The following is a 22,079-nucleotide window of genomic DNA, read 5'->3' as shown; positions in this document are numbered from 1 at the left end:
AAGTGGGCTCATGGTAAACAGCAGTTTGTACTCTACTGAGGCCTTGATCGCCACAAAATTAACTATAATCCACAGAATAAGTGAATGCTGGGCTGATACAGTCCACACAGAGCCAGAAGAAAACACACATGTGGTTTGTGGTGATGATTAATAACAAGTGTTGTCCTTAGTCTACCATTTAGAGCATATAAATGTATTTGCCTTTCATAAAAAGCTGACAAGCCAACTTCTTTACAAAGGAAGTGGGATTTGGAGGACAGAGCATAGAAGAAATTACTAAGAAAAATAAATATCATTACTGGGAGTTGACAGGTGGCCTTTAATATGAATAAATTGGATTGTGGTACATTCTGGTTTTCAGGAAGCCCAAACCAGTTTCCCGAGATTGTCAGTGTGGCTAAGCCATACTGCTCAGATTTCAGATGAATAGAGGGACTGATCCTTATGTAAGAACAGGAGCCAGTGACTTTATTTCCTGCAGCAATTTGCAAGGCGGGATCTCTCACCTCGAGGGAGGGCCGCAAACCTGGTTTTGAAATGGAATGTTGGCAGGTGCAAATCGTAGTGCCTCTCAACTAAGCGACACTCAGCTCTAACTATGTGTTTCTGCGAAAGTCGGGAAGTCTATGTGCAGTTTGCTCAGTGGGTCCCCTTGGCTGCCCCTGGCCTCGTCAAGAAACCGGGGAACCAGAACGAAAAACAAGCTTCTGTAGACGGGGAGGGAGAACCACTTGCACCAAACCCAACCGTGTGACAAGGGTGAGCAATTTCTGATACAGCCCCCACAGTGTGGGCCAGAGGAAACCTGTCTGCAGGCCACGCGGGTCCCCGGTGGGCCCGTAGCAGTGCATGTGTGAGTGTTGAACGAGTGCTTCGGGGTCTCTCTGGGCTCAGTGTTTGGCCGTCCAGTTGGGGTGCATCTCTTTCAGTTCACGATGCGCGCCGGGGCAAACCCCAGGGAAGCTAACGTAAAAGTGCGTAAGTGGTGGGTTTTGACACTAGCGGGTTCCGCGTGTACATCTGTAACTAGGAGTGAGGTTCAGGGGATCTGTGGCTCGCAAGAGATGCGGATGCGCGGCGGCTCCCTGGGACTCGCTCTGGGCGGCTGTCAGGAACCAGGTCATAGAAACCAGGCTCTGCTCTTGGCCTTTGGGGCCAAGCAGCGGGTTTGCGAGACGCTGAGCGAGGGGCTCGGCCTCCAAGCCTCACGCCCGCGGCTGTGAAGCAGGGGCAACGATAGGACCTGCTGCGTGGGAAAAGCTCGGGTGAGGTTAGGGGAGCGAAGCAACAGCCCCAGCGCGGTGCCTGGCGCCTGGCTCTGCAGCTGCTCCGCACAGTGGCTGCGGTGGAGGTGCGGGGGAGGAAAGCAGGCGAGCTCCGGGGCTGGGCCTCTGGATCTGGAGTAGCTGCCTTAGGAGCAGGGCCTGGCTGCGCAGGCCCCCGAGAGCCAGCCCCCCAGCCCCGACTAGCCCGCAGCTAGGGGCTGGCTCCCACACGCGCGGGCCAGCCAGGGCTGCCTGCTGCCTGCCCCCCGGCTGCGGCCACACCCTCCCGTTCCACAACCAGAATTTTGCCATTTGGTACGTAGATACCAGCTGGCCTCGCCGGGCCCTCGCAGTTCACTTGGTGCCGCTGAGCAAGGCCCTGGGTTTCACCGGAAGCCGGTTTCAAGCCATCTACCCCCGTGCTCTCTGCAGATGGCGACTTGTCCGTTTTATCTTAGAGTTCCAAGGAAATAACAGACGAGGAACAGATAGGTCCACGTAAACCTTTTTATTGTTATGAAAAATGAGTGACACTGTGTGGATGGTTTTATGATAACCAATATTCCAACATGGGGAACATTGTGTAGCCACTAAAGATAATTATGGGGTTGCTGTAGAAAGGTGGAGAAAGTATGTAACAAAATTTGAAAAATGCTGTATAATAATGGAATGTGGGATGTGCACAATATAATAATAATTATGTAATAATATAGACACATGCGGGAATATATGATGAAAGCGGCTGCGTTTATGAGGAGAATACGGAAAGTGGGGTTAAGGTAGTTTAATATGAGTATTTTAATTTTATCATCTTTTTAAACTTTATAATATCCAGTAACTTGGGGGTTGTCAAATTAAGGGCTAGCTCTAGCTAGAGACCAGAGCCTTATCAGCGCCGGCGGCATTTGGATAGACCCGTGTGCTAGGGCTGTTTTTCAGATTTCACCTGGTTGCCAGCTGGATAATAACGTAGGCAGCAGGGACTGACGTGACTGTATTACTCTTCTTTTTAGTGATGAAAATGCCCGGAAAGATTTAAAGACACTACCAGCCTTTCCAACCAAAACTCTTCAGGAGCATCCATCCCTTGCTTACTGGTAAGCCAAAGCAAGACACAGGCGACCCTGTTTCCACAGCCTGTGATGAGAACGGCGTGCCTTTCAGGAGGTTAAAGGAAATATAAGAGAAGACCGTGTGAAATTGCCCATCAGTGTGTCGGAGCAACTGTAAGCAGACTGGGGTCCTTTCAGAGAAAGGATCTTCTCGAAATCCCCTGGAAATCGTTCTACCAAAACTATGGTCATTTGCCAAGAGCAGCTGGCGGTGTCCATCCTCTCTGAAGAGGGCGAAGGGCGTGGGGTGTGCGCTAGCAAACGCCGCTCGGTGCGCGTGCTGTGGCCTGAGTCGGCGAGCGCAGGATGGGCGGTGTAAACAGAGTTCCTGGGACAGAGGCCTCCTTAGCAACCAGAAATGGCTTCAGTGACCGGCTGTTTCCTCTATGGTCGGAAATTGCCGTATATTTTGAAGTACTTTGTTTGTACTTTACTGAATCCATAGTACCCATTTTTCATAACATTTTTTTTCTAGAAAAGCACTTTTTTTCCCTTTGAATTACTTCCATCCATTACCTTTAAATACATTTTTTTTGGTTGAAGGCTTCGAATCCTAAAGATGGTTTTCCTTCCCACTAAAACACTGAGATAAATATTCAACATGAATAGCTTTAATATGAAGCTGGAACCCATTTTCCAAATAAGCAGTGAGAGTGAGGACTGAGGCTACATTGCATCCTGAGTCTGGAACCTTCTAATGTATCATCATTAAGTAACAGTGCCTTAAGAAAGAAGAAACAAAGACTGATTACAATTGATTAGTGGATATATAGAGATAAAAACATTACTCTTTTAGCTTTTACTTGAAATAAGACGGAAAAGCTACCTGTCTGAAAGTAAGGTGCAATGGCCAAATGATGTCCTAGGTTGCTGGACTTCAGCCTTTTTCTCCCCTTTTCAGTCAACGTGTTACCCTTGAACAATAGTGAAGGGTTTTCCCCCAAAGCAGCGCACCTCTGAGTAGTGACAATGGAGTATTTCAGATTGAACACAGAGTCAGGAGCAGTTTTAATTCTTTGTGCATCTCTCTGAATAATTTAAGGAAACTGTCTTTAATACCTAACACTTGTTGAGCTCTCTTTACTAACATTATTTTGTATTTATTATATTTTATTCAGTTATGACAAAAGATTAGTTTTCCATTTGATAAATTGATAGTTTCTTTTTCTAGTAAAGTTTTTAAAATATTAATATGTTATACAAATACATTATATAAAATATAAATTAAAAAGTCATGATAAGGTAGTCAAATGTCTGAAGTTTGAGTCCTCCAGGAATTGTGTCTTACAGAACAAATGTCAGCCAGCTTCTCTCCCCTGAGCCAGTCAGGAAAGCTTTCTTTCTCAAGTTTCTCAAAGAGCCACCTGAGAATCTTGTAACAAGTCTGTGTCTCATATAATCACACATTGCCATACTTTTCATCTCCTTGTTTTACAGTGAGGACAGGGTAATTGAGCATTATTTGAAAATCAAAGGTCTGACACGGGGTCAAGCTGTGGTTCAGTAAGTATCCTTCTTTCCTTTGGCTTAGATATAATTTAATGTCTTTTGCTTACAGAAGTCCTTTGAAATGCTTCCTGTTGTGTGGTTTGGGTGTAGATAACCCTCATCTGATTAGAAATATCTTGCCATGAATTATAAAATTTCTTGGCTCATTCCATATTTGTGTCATCAATTCAGATCCCATCCGTGTGAGGCAGGTTACAAAAATGTGAAATGTAGGCCAAGTGTGGGGCAATAGGGAATGGTGGGGACTGTGGTGAACTGGAGAGCTTTTGCCCTGGGTGGAGGCAAAGCTACTCAGCTTCAGAATTCAAGCATAATGTTACCAGATCTTCTAATATTTTCAAGAAAATCTGGCATTTTTGACTTTTAAATCCCATTTTAAACATTGCAAAGTAATTTTAAGAAAATTCTAATACAATGTGAGCCAAACAAAACCTGGCTAGAGGCCATGTTTTGTTGTCAAGTTTGTGACCCTACTTTTGGTGGAACACAGTGTTGATGGTGGATAATCTGTTTCTTCATGCTACCAAGAAAGGCCATCCTGATATATTTTTGCACTTTCCACTCTTAGAGTTACCATCCATTTATTAAGAATAGTTCACAAGAGGCCCTGGCCAGGGAGCTCAGTTGGTTAGAGTTTTGTCCCGATACACCAAGGCTGCAGGCTCAGTCCCTGGTCAGGGCACATACAAGAATCAACCAATGATGCCTAGATAGATGGAACAACCAGTCAATGCCTCCACCTTCCTCAAAAAAGAAGAAGAAAAAGAATAGTTCACAAGCTACTAAACTTATAATTTTCTAATTATAAAAACTAATGTTACATTTTTGCTATAGTAATTGTAGAATAACTTTTATGGCCATAGAAGTTTAAAAAAAGAAAAAGAAAACTACTGAATTTAGCTCAGAGCATGTGAGAGCTGAAATAAAGCCTCAGAGATCACTGTTCCCCTATCAGCGTCTGCATTTCCCCTCTGGCCCTACAGCTTACACTAATCTCCCTTGTTGTTCTGTTTGTGTGTTTGTTTCTTGTATTCAGTTGAGAGAGAGGGGAAGGGACAGAGAGAGAGAGAGAAGCATCGATTTGTTGTTCCACTTATTTATGCATTCATGGGTTGATTCTTGTATGTGCCCTGACCGGGGATCAAACCCCCAACCTTGGCATATGGGGATGACACTCTAACCAACTGAGGTACCTGCCCAGGGCCACACTAATCTCCTTTTTATCATAACACACCTTCTGTGATCTTCAAGGTAGAAAGCAAAAGTTAACTCCTGAAGTTGAATCCTTGACATTTTAACTCATTGTGCCTATTTCTTGAAATGAAAATTTAATAAATAAATAAATAATAAATAACTGAGTGCCAGTCTCCCTGGAGGATTTTCGGTTAGGCTAATGATCATATCATGAAGTTTCCTTGCTTAAATGCAGCGTCTTTTTATTTCCGCTCATCATTATCATTGTGGCTCTAAAGAGACTGTCCAACTTGGTCCTTAAGGCTCTAGACTATAAAATTTGACTCGATTTGCTAGAATCCTAGCTGTGCAGTGTAACTGCTGCATGGCCTTGGCACATTTACCTAACCTCTTATGTTCATTTACATGTAGAATGATTTTAAAAATCACCAAATTACTGGTTACAAAGTCCAGAGCAATTAATCTTCAAATATCATTAATAAGTCCACTTGTATGAAACAGGAACCTCAATTTCTTGTACGTGGAGAAGCAGTCTTACACAATAAATACTTGTAGAATTAAAAATAGCAAATAGTAGCACCATTGCTCTAATTTATATTTGAGGGGGGGAGTGGGCGTATTTTTTAAAATCAGGTTTTCATACAATAAACTTCGCCCTTTTTAAGTGTACATTTCTAAGAGTTTCGACTTAGGAGTTGAGTATATATTTCTAAGAGTTCACCACAATCAATACATGAAATAGCTTTATTTTTTACTTACTCTGAGAATAACCCAAAAGTTGTTTCTCATTGCTTTGCATTATTAGGTGCTTAGTTAAAGAAATACTTGTAATTTGAGTGTATAATACAGTACAATATGTTTCTAAGCCATAGAAATCTTAATATGCAGAAAATAACATTTCCTATAGCTTTTTGAAATTGAAGTTTTCTTAGTAACCTCATAACATTTGGATCAAGTAAAATATATTACTCCCTAGAATGGTTTATTTTATTTCTACTTTAGTCAAAGACATGGTTATAATGAGGAAAGTAGATATAAACTGTATTTCTTTCTATCACTTTTCCCAGAAGGGCCCTCTGTTTTAATAAGAGGTTATAATATATATTCATTTTCCACAGGTATATGAAAATAGTAGAAGCTCTACCAACTTACGGAGTCCATTACTATGCAGTAAAGGTAAATACTTTCACACGCAAAGCTTTCATAACACCCATGGTATTCTGTGAGTTAGTGAAAAACACCAAGTTTCTAAAACCATGTAAATCAATATGCATATATATGTAAATGTCTCTGAAAATGTGAGCATTGAAAATAAGATTGATTTTCTTTTTTTTTTTTCTTTTTTCATATGTTTTTATTGACTTCAAAGAAAGGAAAGGAGAGGGAGAGAGAGAGAAACATCAGTGATGAGAGAGAGTCATTGATCCGCTGCCTCCGCAAACTTGCTGCTGGGGATCAAGCCCGCAACCGGGACACGTTCCCTGACCAGGAATCGCACCGCGATCTCCTGGTTCATAGGTGGATGTTCAACCACTGAGCCACACCAGCCGGGCAAGATTGATATCTCGTCATTCTTAGCAAACTCTAAAGCATATTTTTGCCAAACACTTGCTGTGTTTAAATGTTTTCTCAAAGCTCTGTTGGTCCTAAGATATTTGGAGCATTCTTTCAGCACACCTGCTCTGTTAGCTACTCTTAGTTCCTTTTCTCTTTCCAGTTGGTTACCGTTCTAGTGCTACCAGAAATCCATTCCATGGAGCCTGTGTGGGAGCCATGCCCTCTCCAGTGATGGGGCCTGTGTGTGAGAGCCATGCCCTCTCCAGTGATGGGGCCTGTGTGGGAGCCATGCCCTCTCCAGTGATGGGGCCCGTGTGTGGGAGCCATGCCCTCTCCAGTGATGGAGCCCGTGTGTGAGAGCCATGCCCTCTCCAGTGATGGGGCCTGTGTGGGAGCCATGCCCTCTCCAGTGATGGGGCCTGTGTGTGAGAGCCATGCCCTCTCCAGTGATGGGGCCTGTGTGTGAGAGCCATGCCCTCTCCAGTGATGGAGCTTGTGTGTGAGATTCATGCCCTCTCCAGTGTCATTTCAGTAGCTTCCTGACATCCTCCCATTTGTGCAGGATTTGCAGTAGCAGCTTTCAGTCGTTGTGCTTTGTGTTTGTGTAGTTTTCAGATGTTTACAAGCAGGGAGAGGTTGACTAGGAAGTATTGTGAGATGAGAAAACATAAAGCAGGTTAAGAAGGAAGTGTGGTTTGAAAGAGGAATAGTTTTATAATTGATCAATCTTGAGTGACTTTTCACATTCCCACAATGTTTACAATTCAAAATAGTGGGGGATTGGGTAAGAGATACCTGCATAAGGGGACACCCTGTACTAAAATGTGTACTGATGCAACTTTAATGTCTGCTGAGTCTTAGCTTGTTTGCACATGGGCATATGGTTCAGCCTAAGTTTTTCCTTCCTTATGTCAATACATCCTTTGCTTTTCAAGACCTAAAAGACAAATTTATGGAAAAAAAATTTCTCCTCTCCGCATATGTACCTCAAAGGCATTATTCAAACATCCTGTTTTTTCAATATTCCCATGTTCACTGTCAAGTGTATTATAAACACCAGGATTTGGAACCACTTTTTACATCTTTGTAATTCTCTGGCAACTTCCCTGACCTTTATAGCTGGTTACTAATCAAGAGAACAAAGAGCTTTCTGTCTTTTTCTTTCATGGGTTTTTTTTTTTTTTTAAGTAGGTAACTGGCTTTGTACTTTGGATTAATTCTTAGTTGAATTACTTACATTTTATTTCTTCTCCAACTGTTTAATCAAAACAGTCAATGCTCCATTCTTTTTGATGGTATTAATACTATTGGTCTGTTTCACTTAAAAATCTTATTTGAAGAAATTCTAAGAAGGCATTTTAATAACAAGTTTGGTTTTTAAGTACTGTTTTGTTTACCAAGACAGCTCTATTTTGACTTGCTTACACTTGTTAAAGGCTGAGACGGGTGAACATTACTTCACCTCTAGAGACTTAACAATTAGGTCTTGGTTCTCATGCTTTTCCATCTTCCAGGATAAACAAGGACTTCCTTGGTGGCTTGGAATCAGCTATAAAGGAATCGGCCAGTATGACTTACAAGATAAGGTGAAACCTCGGAAAGTAAGTGTGAATCATTTCAGACTCTTGGGGGAACCTTGAGCTGCTCTGGAGCTAGGAGCTTTGCTTTAAGGGGCACCAGGCAGCCTTAAGCAGAGATCAAGTTTGGTTAGTGGAGCCGTGGGGCAGAGAAGGCTCAGGCGAAGCGCGAGGTGTGTGCGGAGATCAACACCGATCACAGCAGCTCACCAGTGCATACAAGGAGGTTTCTATCTTCAGTTAGTATGAACCGGATGATGCCATTTCTTTTATAAACTTTATATATATGCATACATACAGGTACATATTTAATTGGGTGGATAAAGAGATGGGTAAGCTGTAAAGACATGAGCCAAAATTGTTGGTGCCATTACCTCTCAGAACTATGGTGATAAGTGATCTTCCTTTTGCTGCTCTTGCTATTTTCGCTTATCTTTGTTTCACAGTTTCCACACTAAACATGTCTGCTTTTTGTAAAGAAAAATAAATTACGTGCTATTTAGTAAAGGATCACACTCTATCAGGTTTGGAGTTTCCAAGCTAATAAGTTACATTATTTTCAGTTTGAAATTTGATTATGAAGTTGTTTCTGTCAACCTAGGCACAGGCATACAATGCTTTTTTTTTTTTAAGTTTCTTTATCTTTATTGTTGAAAATATTACAGATGTCCCCTTTTTACCCCCATTAGATCCCCTCTACCCTGCATCCACCCCGCCCCTAGGCCTTCCCCAGACCAACATCTGTGTCCATGGGTTATGCTTATAAACATATAAATTCTTTGATTAATCTCTCCCCCACCCACTCCCCCTCCCTGCCTTCCCTCTGAGATCCCTCAGTCCATTCCAGGCTTCCATGTCTCTGGATCTATTTTGTTCATCAGTTTATTTTGTTCATTAGATTCCACATGTGAGTGAGATCATGTGGTACTTGTCTTTCTCCGACTGGCTTGTTTCACTTCGCATAATACCCTCCAGGTCCCTCCATGCTCTCTTAAAGGGTAAGAGACCCTTCTTTACAGCTGCGTAGTATCCATGGTGTGAATGTCCCACAGCTTTTTATCCACTCACCTACCGATGGGCACTTGGGCTGTTTCCAGACCTTAGCTATTGTAAACTGCGCTGCTATGAACATCGGGGTGCATAAGTTCTTTGTGATTGGTGTTTGGGGTTCCTTAGGATATAGTCCTAGAAGCGGGAGCACCCATACAATGCCTTCTTGACTTGGTAAGAACTGATGCGTCCACGTGGGTGACCACCCTGCTGCCCTGTCTAGTCAGGACTCTGAGGACCTAAAAGTTCGCTCATGCTGCCCTGGTCCTTTGTGCCACCTCCCTGTGCTCTGCTGCCATCCCTGGGAGTCACGCAGTGAAGCACTGGCCTGTGATGACAGCCATGGTCGGGCTGCCTGTGGCATCACAGCATTCGGTGACTTCTATCATGCTCATCTGTCCCTTGCATTAATGTGTTTTAGGAAAACAGACACATTCTTCATAAAGTTAGGCCCTTATAATTGTACCACAGGCTCTTCCTCTAAGTGTCCTTTCAGCAATGCTCACAGCCTTCCTTTGAGTTAAGGGAATAAGTAAAGCTTATTTTCTCCCCATTTTACGGTGGTGAAACTGATGCAGACCACACAGAAGGGCGGGCCAGGGCCACCACGGCCCCCCCTGCTGCCTGGCCAGCTCTCCCATCAGACTAGTTGGGCATTGAGGCTTGTCAAAGTATCAGCACAAATACTGAGGCACTAGCTTACAGCCAGGATCACCTGCAGGAGGGCAGCAGGAGGGCATGCATATACTCATGTAAGTGGAATTTTGCTCTATAAGCCCTGTGACCGAGATCAACTGACGGAAGGGAGACTTGAAAATTTGCTTCTAAAACCAAATTAGAAATGAGGGCCATATAATTTTTCAAAGTAATTTTTATATATAATGATGTATTTTAATTTTTTACCAAAAAGTTATAAATATTCGTTGTAAAAGAAACCAGAAAAAGCAAACACTACAGAAACAGGTCAGTGAGAGCAGGAGGTCCCTATGTCTCCCCCTGATGACCGGTGTCAGGAGAGAGTGTGAAATGGTCCGTGTACACTCCCTCGGTGTGTATACTGAGCTTTCACAGGGAAAAAGGACCTGGCTGTGTAACTGTTCCATGCCCTGTCCTGTTTCTTCAGGTCACTTATGAACAGGTCTCTTTTCCCTCTTTGTAGAGCTGCTAGTGTCCATTATGAGGAAACACACTGTATTTAACCGGCTCCCTTTCCATGCCTATCATAGTGTTTCCACTGGGGGAGGGTGGGCTGGAGCTGAATCCCAGCCAAGGAAACAACTAACCCCTAGTTTATCTATTTTATAAGATTAAATTATAGCCTATCATGTTTTCTTAAGGTAGACCTCAGTTATGTTAACATTTTTTGGTAATTTATTGCTCCCCTTAATTTTACTTTAAGAAATAACATTCAGGAGTCTTGCTGGTTTCCTGAATCCTACATGTTAAATGGGGCTCAACTTAGGTTGGCTCACGAGTGATTTCTTGGCTAATGGGCTTGATGAAGTTGAGACACCCACCCACGGTACCTGCTTCCACCGAAAACAGCCAGGCTTTCCCCGAGAGCGTGGGCAGCGTGTGCCCGTAGACCGTGCCGTTCGTCCGCTCTGGCTGCTCGTGACTCACACGCCTCCTTTCCTTCCACAGTTTCATAGAAATTGGTTAATATTGTTTGACACTGATCATAATCAGGTGTGCTTGTTCATTTCAGAACCTAGACAAGGTCAGAAGCCACTTCCTTTTAACACTTTGCAGAGTTTTCCTGTTTTATTTACAAGACGGGCCGCTCAGCTCAGCCCTGAGCAGGCTGCCCTGTGAGAATCACTGCGCGCCTTCCCTCTTGGTCACTTAAGCCCCTGCCCACTCTGTGCCACTGTTTGCCGCCTCCTTTCTTCTTCTGTTGAATCCGACAATGGGTATTGCTTCTTATCTTTATTTTTCCCCAGCCCAACAATTTAAGGGCTTATTGAAGGGAGGATGTCGTATGAGTCCCCGTCCTGGCCCAGTTGGCACAAATAAAAAATGCGTCACTTAAAGGGCTGCAAGAGCAGACTCGGGAAAGGAGGAGCGTGCCCCAGCTGTCTGCATGGGCCTGTGCACGCAGCAGGTTCCCAGTGGCCGGGCACGAATGGAGGTCAAGTTGGCCAACTCAGATGGAGCAAAGGCTGGATGGGAGGCCTTGGACACGCTCAGCCTCTTGAGCCACATGCCTGCTGTAATTATATGGGCTGGAAACAGGCCAAAAGGAGGACGATTTGCCAATAATAAGAGCCTGGCTGGATGCCAAAAGGCTGTTTTGAAAAGAGGCTGGTCCCAGGTCCGCAGGCCGAGTCGTGTGTCCTCCTCACACGAAGCCCCTCAGTTCCCGCCTGTGAAAGTTGGGGCGGTGCCTGTCTTCCCTCCTAGGACACCCAGCAGGTGCCCTTCATGTATTGCGACTATAAGGCTTTTGCCAGTCGTGGGGCCAAGTTGCTTTCAATCCTGTAGCAGAATGATGAAGGGAAGCGTTTGGGAAGCGACCCAAAGCCTATCTCTGATGCCTATTTGCCGGGTAACCTTGGGCATGTTGTTTAATCTCTCTTTAAATGAAGCTTCCTCATCTGCACAATGGTAATGCCACCAAATGCATAGGTTTATTATAAGAATTAAATGAAATTATATTTAGCGCTGTGCCTGATATACAGCCGTCACCCGATAACTGGTGGTTGTTACTGACGGCCAGAGATGGTAAGAAGGTAGGAGAAATATCCTTGGGTCACCATTTGCATAGAAGACCCAACATTGCCACAAACCCACAGCCTTATGCTCCGCCAACTAGTCCACACTCAAAGGGTTTTTCTTCAGAGCCTGGTAAGCATTTGCCTCTCCCAGTTCATCACCAATAATGCCTGAATTCATGATGCAAACTAAGAGAGATTTTAGCATTCTGAATTACAAAACAAAAATTCAGGGTATTAAAGGTCCAGCTTTAATCCCCCCTTCATGCACCAAATACGTCGCTACAGACTCTTCAGGAATGAAATGACATGAAAATACACCAGAATCAACTGCATTTCAGATAAAGGACATTTGAACTTTAAAACGATGTTTTACTTTAAAAAGAAAACCACAGACCTGTATTTCTTCTAGGTTTGTATTGTGCATTCAGTACTTCAAGGGAAATGTCTGTTCTGCACAAAGAAGCAGACCGTGGTCAGTGGCTGATTAAAGTACGTGTCGTGACTGATCTGTACCCACTGGCAAGTCATTTCCCCTGGGAGAACCCGACCAGGCAGAGCTGAGGAACAAAGGTGGCACCTAGTGAGGTGTCGCAGTGGACGTGGTGGGGTGGATGCCTCTCCAGATTAGTGTCTTTCTGCATTATAACAGGCTAAGAAAGCCTCGCAGTCACCCCAGGGCATTTCAGGGAGACAGAAAAGGTTCTCCGCCTTCAGTTAACTGGGTTTTTTTAACTGTTGGAATTCCCAGGTGCCTAGAGCCAGATATGTTAGGTAATGAGCACAAACATCTTTTTGTTTCTTTATCGCAAAAGTACAGGGTTCATTTCATTTAAACTCAGGGTGACTTGGTTGTTTCTGTGAGCAGAGCCATCTTGGTCATTTCTAACCTCCCCTTGCTTTTTCTACAACTACGGCATTGCCATGGATCTCGGTTAGGATGCTACTTCTGACACTGCTCAAGTGCTAGGCGAGGTTACCATAGAAGAGAACGGGCTGCCATCGGTACAAAATGCAGTGTGGTGTGGAGGGCAGAATGGAGCCGCCAGATGTCGGCTGGAGACCTGTCCATCCGGTTTGTAAAGCGTATACTTAAGCTTCAGCCACACCAATGATCAATCTGATTGTTAGCACTTTCTGCACAATCAGTGGGTGGAGAACTCAAAGCCTAAAGCTTGGATTTGAAATAAGAACCAGTCCTGCACTCCTGCTTACAGGCTGGCTGACCTGGAGCTGTTACTCAACCTCTCTGGGCTGTTATTTTCTCAACCGTCAAGTTCAGATCATTCTGTCTGCTCCATGTACCTCAGAGATCATTCTGAGGACCCAGTGAGTTAGTGAGTTTCTTACTGAGTAGATACTGACCATTCACACAATACACTCTAGAAAGTTTACTGGACAGCAGTTAATCACAATTAAGATTTTAAGCAGCTCCTCTAAGACAAGAAACTCTCAGAAAATTGGTTGGACATTGGTGAGTATCCATTTCCATTTCAAAACCAGCAGGCAAATGGAAAGAACTGGAGGCCAGCAGCCATGTTATTCATAAAGTCGCCAGGTCTGCTTGCAAGGGAGACTAGGTGGCCGTGGCAAGGCCACACTGACGGTGCTGGGCTACTAAGAGGAAGGAAGGAAGCCCTGCTGGCGTGGCTCCGGGGTTAGAGCATCGTCCCGCGCCCAAGGGCAGCAGCTTTGATTTCCAGGCAGGGCACATGCCCAGGGTGCAACCGGCCGCTAGCTCGCGCTCACATCAGTGTCTGTCCCCCTCTCTCTCCCCCTTCCTCTCTCTCTAGAATCAGTGAGAAACAAAACAAAACAAAACATATTCTCGGGTAAGGATTTTAAAAAGAGGATGACAAATAGATTCTGAGGGTGGTAAGCAGTTTTGCGCACTGAGATGTTTCCTTTGAGGTGTTTTGGGGGGTGGTTAATGAGAAACAAACAAGCAAAAACTATGGGCAGTAATAAATTGTGAATAGTTTCTGATGGAAACGAGGGAGACGGCAGGACAAGGGTGGGGTGAGTGGCGAGCACTTAGTGTGTCCCTGGAAGGCCTCCCGAGAAAGGTGGCGTTGCAGGGAGACCTGAGGGTGGGAGCAGTCAGGCTGTGAGGAGTGGGCTGCGAGGTCCAGTCAGAGGACCCCGCGCCGAGGGGAGGGGGAGCCACCGCGGCCAGACTTAAAGAGGGAGGGGGAGCCACCGCGGCCAGACTTAAAGAGGGAGCGTCCACATGGGGGCTGCAGATGACCTTTGAAGAAGAGAAACGCCTGCTGGACAGGCAAAGCCATTAGACTTCATCATTTCAAATGACCTTGTATGTCTAGGCATTTGCCAAATGGCTGAATTGTTGGCACACACGGAAGAATGAAGGCGAGCTCTTTAACAAGGTCCACTAGTCCAAATGCAGAGAAAACCAGTCGTACATAAAGCACTGTGAACACTTGTTCTGTGAAGGGGCAGAAGCAGTAAAGGTTTCTTCAGTGTGTGCTTATGACTAAAGATTGGTTTCATTTTAAGTCATTCAACCTTCAGGGACAAATTTCTAGCAAGACAGTGCAATGTACCTATTTAACTTTTTTCCAAAAAAAAATTTATTGAGCCCATTCTTTTTGCAAGGGCCCCAAGCTAGTACTTATATTCTTTATCTTATTTAAGGGAAAAGCCAGGTTCTTGCCATCAAGGACCTGACAATCCACCTGGAAAGACAGAATTATATTCAAAATTAGGGATATAGTTGAAAATATTTAATAACCAGACTAGGTACCAACCCGTGAGAAGGGGTGCCTGTGAGCAGCGGCCAACTCTGGTTGTGCCAAGTGTGCACTGCGAGCGCTCGGCTGTACCTGTGAACAGAGTGGCGTGAGGTCGGCCGAGAAGGTTAGAGGTCCAGCCCCAGAGGAAACCTGCGGAGGCTGGCATCCTCCTAGACGGTCAGATCTTTATATTATGCATTTCCCGACACACAGAATGTTTTACTCCTTGCATTTAAGATGGGATGTTTTATGTGTGGAATGTATTACATCACCCGTGAAAAAGTAATTTTCACTCCCTGAGTGTGTGCCATTTGGGTATGTTAGGAAAGTTAAGTTTGCATACCTGACACTGATCAGATATTGTTTTTAGAGCAAAAAATTTATCTTCCTCAGCAATACACTCCACTGACCAAAGCATAGTTACATCACCAAAAATTATTCTCTGAGTCAGGCTTTCTCAGTCTCCACACTTTAGACAATTGGGGCCGGGTAATTCTGTCCTGGGCGCGGTTGATGTTCCACAGCATCCCGGCCTCCCCCACAAGATGCTAGCAGCACCCTCCCTGCCAGTGCGAAGACCAGAGATGTCTCCAGACCTCTCCACATGTCCTGGGGTTGAGGGTGGGATGGGGGTGACGCAAAATCATTGCTGGTTGAGAACCACCATCTAAGTGAAATGAGAGGGACTGAGTTCTTCTGTGCAAATGCCATGATTGCTGCTTTTAAATTCCTGTGAGGGAGAACTGGGAGTTACTGCTTTTCTCTCTTTTTTTTTTTTTTTAATGCAACAAATGTCCACAGAGCGCTCTTCCCTGGCGAGAAAGGTAGGCTGGTGGGCTGCGGTTAGGAACTGGGGTTTAGAGCCTGGCTTGCCTGGCTGTGAATCCCAGACCTGCCTCTGTTTAGGTACATGACTTCAGCCAATTTACTTAAGCCTATCTGAGTCTCAGTTATCTCTTATAAAATGGGACTAAAATTAGTGCCTCCCATCAAGTTGTTGGGAAGACGCAGTCTCAGGCACATACCTGATGAGTGGAAGGATGCTGGGTGGTTTCCTAAAAGCCTATCATCCGGCCAAATCCTATTTTTGTGGTTCTACAGAAGTCAAAACAGGTTCACTAGCTGGTTCATGAATAGCATTTTCATCAAGTGTAACTTTTTAATGAAAAAAGAATAAATCAATGATATCATGAGTTTTTCTTCAGGTCACAGCAGGGGGTGACCCTGTGTGAGTCACTGAGATACAGTCACACCTACAGCTTTGAGGAGCCCAGATTTAGTCATTTCAAGGTGAATTTGCAGTTAAATGATTAACCTAGATTGTAAGTGCTATTATAAAAAAATTAAAAAAAAAACACGATGACATCTTTCCTGTCCTTGCCTAGTGTTAAGCCTTTGGGCGGTGTCTATTTCCAATTTGTCAAGTTTCAAAAGGACAGTTTGATCCTTTCTGTCCAAAGGCTTTTTCTCGGTCTTTCGAAACCCAGGAGGTCCCTCTGGCCGGGGGCAGATGCACACTCCTAAGCATTTTTGTACCTGCCGGGGCACGTTCCTTCACTGAGTACCAAGCCAGGAGGGAGGTTGCGTCTCCCGGTGGGTGTGCCCTGGGCCCACCCATCCCTCCTCCTCTGTGACCTCCATGTTGTAAGATCAGTGAACACATTTCCTACCTAGAGGGTGTATTTGGAAACCACCGATGAAATCAACAGAAATACAGCAGTTCTTACAGAGCTGACGCTCACAGCATTGGAAGCCTGAGTGCTACAGGTGTCACCGCAGAGTAACTGGGCTGGTCCTCACCAGTAGAAGGACAGATACGGACCCAGACAGCTGCAGCTTGTTCTGCTTCTGCTATTAAGTGGCTGCCCGCCATCCGCACAAAGGCATGGTAAAATCCAGCAACTGAACTGACAGTCTTTCTAACAAATGCAAGTAGCTTTACCACTTACCAAATGTTTCTTCTGAGCCAAGCAGCGGGCTGAGTGTCTCACAAGCATAATCTCACCCAACCTCCCAACAATCCCCTGAGGCAGGCACTGATGGTCCCTCTTTACAAAGAAGGAAACTGAGACTCAGGAAACTTAAGCAACTTGCCAAATAAAACACAAGTGCCCCAACCAGAATGCAAACCAAGGCGGTCTGACTTGGTCCGATTGGTGCAGGTAAGCCCCACAAGGGAGGGGGCCTGGCCATTACTGGCCACCAAGAACGGGACCTCTCACGCAGAAGGTGGACTGAAATACTTGTTGATTCCAGAGGGTTGAGTAAATGACTGCACAAGCTGCTGGCGGTGCATCACCTTGTCTCCTAAAGTGACTGCTACTCCGTGTCGTCTTTTCCCAGTTCCACGGCAGGTTCAGGCACTAGGAACCATCGAGATCGTGGGGTGGGATGGCGAAGAGGTGATTTCTTCTGGGTCTTTAAGTCTATAATAACTGATTGTAGATTTCAAGAAAATAGCTTAAATAGTCAACCCATGCATTTCATTCAATAAAGTGTAATAATATGTCGAAAGTTAATCTAAGACCATCAGCTTCCTTTACATCTGAATATCATTGTGATTACATTTTACATACGTTCACTTTCAAAATAGGGTTTGATTCTGCTTTGGTTTTATGTCAAATTTAAAATTTTGATACTTTGCTTTTTAAGACAGGATGATTACTGACGTTAGGATACACTCTCTTCCTGTTGTAGGTGTTTTGTTTTTTGTTTTTTTGTTAATATTATTGTTTATATTGCTCCTCTTTTACTTTCCCTATTTTATCTATCTGTCTATTTATTTATTTTGCAGTCTCAGAGTTAATCTCAGCTATTTTATCTGTTGTCATTCACTTCCTTCCTTTGATGCTGAAGGGCACGACTGATCATTCTAGATGGGTGCTGGGTAGAGAGAAATCTGGTAGACCTAATATATAGTTTTATTTTTGTCATATGAGTATTTCCACCATAGATTCCAAAAACAGTACAATTTCTAACTTATAGCTACTAGTGAGTGTCACAGAAACAACCATAAGTACTAATAAATGATGGTTATGCTGTTTAATGATCACTTTAGAAAACAGTCTAGTTTCATATTCTTAGCTTTATGTCACAAGGCAAACAAAACTCATTTTTTCTTTTAAATCTCCAAGAATGGTAATTTTGGCTTGGAAAAAATATTGTTTTCAATTTTAATGTGAAAATTATAAATGTGTCTGTGTATACACACACTTGCATAAATAATATATACAATAGTCTTGTCCTACCCTTAAGACATCATGCCTGGTGATAGTCCTACCCTATATGGGCACCAATTGTTCTGCAAATAATAGAACATTGCTTCCTTCTACCTCTGAACTTTCACCTCTGTCCTCGAATGCGGAACGATTTCTTTAGAGCCCTTGTATCTCAGTGCCTTAGAGTATTCCTTATTGTATGATAGGCCATTTCTCTAATGCAGACGCCGCAACACATCAGGTCAGCCTGGTAGATGTCTCTTTGACCAATGTCCCCTTCTCCTTCCATTGTTCTGAAATCCCCGCGTGATTTTGACGGGGTCGCGGAGGGGCCTCTGGTTCATCCTCTATGGAAAATGCTGGCAAAGAGGAAGGGAATGAGAATTAGCCGGTGGCCGGCTGTGTGCAGGGCGCTGTCCTGGGAGTGCTGCGTGGACGATGGAGCTCTCAGTGAGTCCTTCACCTCAGCTCCGTTGCCATTTTCAGTTTCATCCCTCCTTCCCAAGAGTAGGAGCACAAAAATAATCTAAAAGTGCAATGGAAGAATGATTTCAGAAATTTCAAAAGAACAACTAGCCGGTTTCCAGCTGCCAGCTGGCTCTCATGCCGGTACAATTAGAAGTATTTTCCTAGCACCCCAAACACTGATAAGAATCATAATGATAATAAGTGGCTAAAATAGAGGCCTCTCGATGATTAGGAGGTGGACATTGAGCTCTTGCGTAACGTAGACTGGCCCATGTTCATTTTATGTAAGCACATTATTTTAATTTGAGAAGTTTTCATTTCTTTTAAAGTTTTTAAAATTACAGGAGTACCAAGAAAATGACACCACCTACATAACCACTTAAATTGACAATTACTAATATTCTGTCATATTTACCTCATCTTGTTTTTATTAATAAAAGAAAGTATTACTGGTAATGGAGTTTTCTGGACCACTTACCCCTTGTACACTCTTCCATCCGCACCCTAGTGGCAACCATGTCACAAACGAAGTTTGTCATTCCAAGTCACTATGACAGGCACATATATGGAGTCACATTTTGCATAAACTTGTAAGATTTCGGGTATGGGAGCGGCTTTGCTTCCAGAGGTAAAATCTCGTGTCCACGACTTCTTTTGCAAACCCAGTTGCCATCTACTTATTTCAGATTCTTTCGGTAGCGGAAGCCCCTCGCCTTTTCAGTGGGGCTTTGCTTGCAGGAGGCGCGTTTGCTCTCCAGGCAGGGGCGGCGGGGGCGGGCGCGTGCAGGCAAAGGCACTAGGATTTCGCCGTGAGAGCTGGGGGAGGGGTGGCTTTCAGAGATCGGGTTTCCAGTCCGGCCCAGGTTTTTATGTGTATGGGAATGGACGCAAGGAAAACACAGCTGAGCTGCTCGGCGGCTCTTCCTGTAGAACCTGTTGGTGTCCGGGGTGAGTAACCGGGGAGAAATGGCTCCCCGGGCAGCTCCCAGCTCCGGCCAGATCTCTGCCTGCGTCCAGAGCAGCGTGCTTCCCAGGAGGATCCTCTGAATCCACACTGTACCCCGTTTAAAAAATGAGGCTGTCGTCTGGGAAAATCTGCTGGTGAGAACTTCGCTCTCTCCCACCGCTCGGGCTCGGTCGGAAGGAGTGGAAGCGGGAGGCGTCAGCAGATAAGAGCTGCTGATGTCAGCCAGCCCGTGGCGGCCGTGGGAGGCGCCCGTGAAACCCAGCTACACCTAGTGTCTTATGAAACCCGGCTCGGAGCCGCCGCGCGGCCGTCGGGCGGGCGAGGAGAAGGACCGCGGGCCTTCCTCACATCTCTGTCCCGTTTTGGAACCTCTGGATTAAAAGAAAGGAAAGCCTCAAGGCTCCGGGCGTTTTAGGGAAGCGGTATGTAGCTTTAAGCTTTCACTAGCCACTCTCAGCGGGGGAGTGGGGTAGCTCCGGACGCCGCGTGGTCTCCTGCGGGCTGGTGCGTTCCTCCCCGCCCGGCACTGCGGGTCTGGACCCTGGCCTCCTGGCTGCCTGTGCCCAGCACCCGCCAGGCTGTTCTCACACGGGGGGAGGGCTGCATGTTTGTGAAGCACCTTGGTCCCTGTGCTTCAGGAAATGGGTTTACTGAGGGGCATTGCAGAGAACTTATTTAGGTAATTAAAGTGCTCTTTGAAGATGCTTGGAATGTATGTTAAAAGTCCAGCCAACGTCTAATAATGGAATGAAATCACGCTGCTATTATTTCCCTACTCATCAGGGACGAGTAGAGGAATTCTATGAAGTCCGAGTGAAGAGACAAGATGAGGCTCGGGCCGGCACAAGGTCTAACACCAGGGCCGGAAAGCACAGCAGGGCACCAGTTGTGTGAATGAGTTGCTCTTTACAAATTACATGGTTTTCAAAAGCACATTGCTGGTAGGGTCTGTTTCTCCACACACTGGCAAAAACAGCGGGTGCAGCTGAGAATGTCAGCAGCGGGGATGTGGAAGTGGGGGCTCCCCCTCAGAGCCAGAGGGCAGCTCCTGCATTCACCCCATCCCACCCCTGCCTCCAATTCCTGGTTTCTGCCCCATTTAGGGGAACACCTGTAGCAAGAAAACTGGTATCACAGAGAATCACCCCCCTTGGGGTTCCGGCTTACTTTCACTTTGCTTTCTTTTGAAATTGACTCTGTGGTCTTATTGAACCATCCCTTTGAATATCTTTCCATTTAAGTATGAAATCAACATCTTTGATCAGGAAGCATGTGCTTACCGGAATCTAGCAGGATTTCTTTACTCCCCCTTTCTTTCATTTAGTGACTCACAGGAAAGATAGCACACATGTTCCCCACGGTTCCTAGTTTATAGTTCAAGGAAGAGTTGGTGAAGATTACTGTCAGAAGGAGTAAATGGTTCCAGGTTGTACTTGGTCTGTAAAAAGGCTGCATCACATGTTTGTGCTTAATCTTAGTGCACTGTCTTGATTATTTGATTATTAAGCTGATTTCTAGATTTAGTAAAAGTTAACATAAATTAAAGCTGTGTGGTTTCTGTGTTTTCTTAATTTATTAGCTATTCCAGTGGAAACAGCTGGAGAACTTATATTTCCGTGAGAAGAAATTTGCCGTGGAAGTTCACGACCCACGCAGGTGAGGATCCGGCTTTTTCTCTGTTTGGTCCTGGTGGCCTTCTGTGCAGTTTCCTTGTGGACGTGTGTTTATTTCCCTTGGGTGTGTACCTGGGGGTGGAACTGCTGAGTGAAGGGCCGGCTCTGTCTTTAACCTTTGGGGGGACAGCCCGAAGGTTTACCAGAGCGGGTACACATTGACCATTCCCGCCAGTCGCGTATGTGGGCCCATTGTCGCCACACCCTCCCCAGCACTTCTCACTTCAGTGGGGTTCTTCAGCAGTCGCCCTGGCGCTGTGCGGAGGCATCGCGCTGGTTCCAGTTTGCGTTTTCCTCTTACTGATGATGGCTGCGCGTCTTTTCGTGTGTGCATTGGCTTTTTTGGGTATCTTGGTAGAAATGTTTGTTCGGATCCCTTGCTCATTTTAAAATTTGGAATTCCTGATACTTTTAAAAACATCTGCCAAGTGAGCAACATTAATTAAAGTCAGGATGGTAGTTTCTCCAAACTCTCCAGGACAGTTCTCTCTCAGTCCTCAGTGGTTGCTTTTCAGATACATTTATGGATGTTTGGAGGCCACAGGGATGGGGGAAACAGCCCTTAACAAAATGACTGAATCCCTGCTAAGAGCATTGGTCCCTTCCTGCCTCCTCTCTCCAGGCTTCTCTCTTGCACCCTGTCCCCATGTCATCTGGTTCATGCATGAGCAGCACTCTGGACGGGGTCTGGACGTGCGTACTCTCAGGCAGCGTTATTATGTTCATCCTCTGATGGTGCCAGAGCCAGACAATACCTAAATCCAAGGTGCTCTTTTACCTGAAGAAGGTGCTGATACCCCAGGCCTTTCTCTTTAAAATATTATCATGTTTATTCCCAACTGCTCGTGATGGTTTTAACTAAGTGTTTTTAGTACAGCTCTAATTTGACTAATCCTTATCTGCTAGTTTCACAGAGACATGACCTAGGTATGATTGGCTCTGTCATAAAAGGAGAAAGTCAGAGCCCTGGCAGCATCGGAGTGTGGCGGGGAAACAACCGAGAAGATGCTTGTTGCATGACT

The 22,079-nt window shown here is 45.0% G+C and overlaps 1 protein-coding gene across 1 annotated transcript in view; it reads left to right on the top strand.

Annotated features, from left to right (window-relative positions):
* The window catches only part of FRMD4B (FERM domain containing 4B), a 138,219-nt gene that overhangs the window by 95,542 nt on the left and 20,598 nt on the right, over positions 1 to 22,079 (top strand). The window contains exons 8-12 of the mRNA XM_087825112.1: positions 2,279 to 2,362; positions 3,815 to 3,880; positions 6,199 to 6,256; positions 8,152 to 8,238; positions 20,964 to 21,040. Coding sequence (XP_087681238.1) covers positions 2,279 to 2,362; positions 3,815 to 3,880; positions 6,199 to 6,256; positions 8,152 to 8,238; positions 20,964 to 21,040 — 372 coding nt within the window. The remainder of the gene's footprint in view (positions 1 to 2,278; positions 2,363 to 3,814; positions 3,881 to 6,198; positions 6,257 to 8,151; positions 8,239 to 20,963; positions 21,041 to 22,079) is intronic.

The sequence above is a fragment of the Miniopterus natalensis genome, chromosome 15 (assembly GCF_054644295.1).
Source record: "Miniopterus natalensis isolate mMinNat1 chromosome 15, mMinNat1.hap1, whole genome shotgun sequence".
Classification (NCBI taxonomy): Eukaryota; Metazoa; Chordata; class Mammalia; order Chiroptera; family Miniopteridae; genus Miniopterus; species Miniopterus natalensis.
This window is presented reverse-complemented; position numbering and strand designations above follow the sequence as displayed.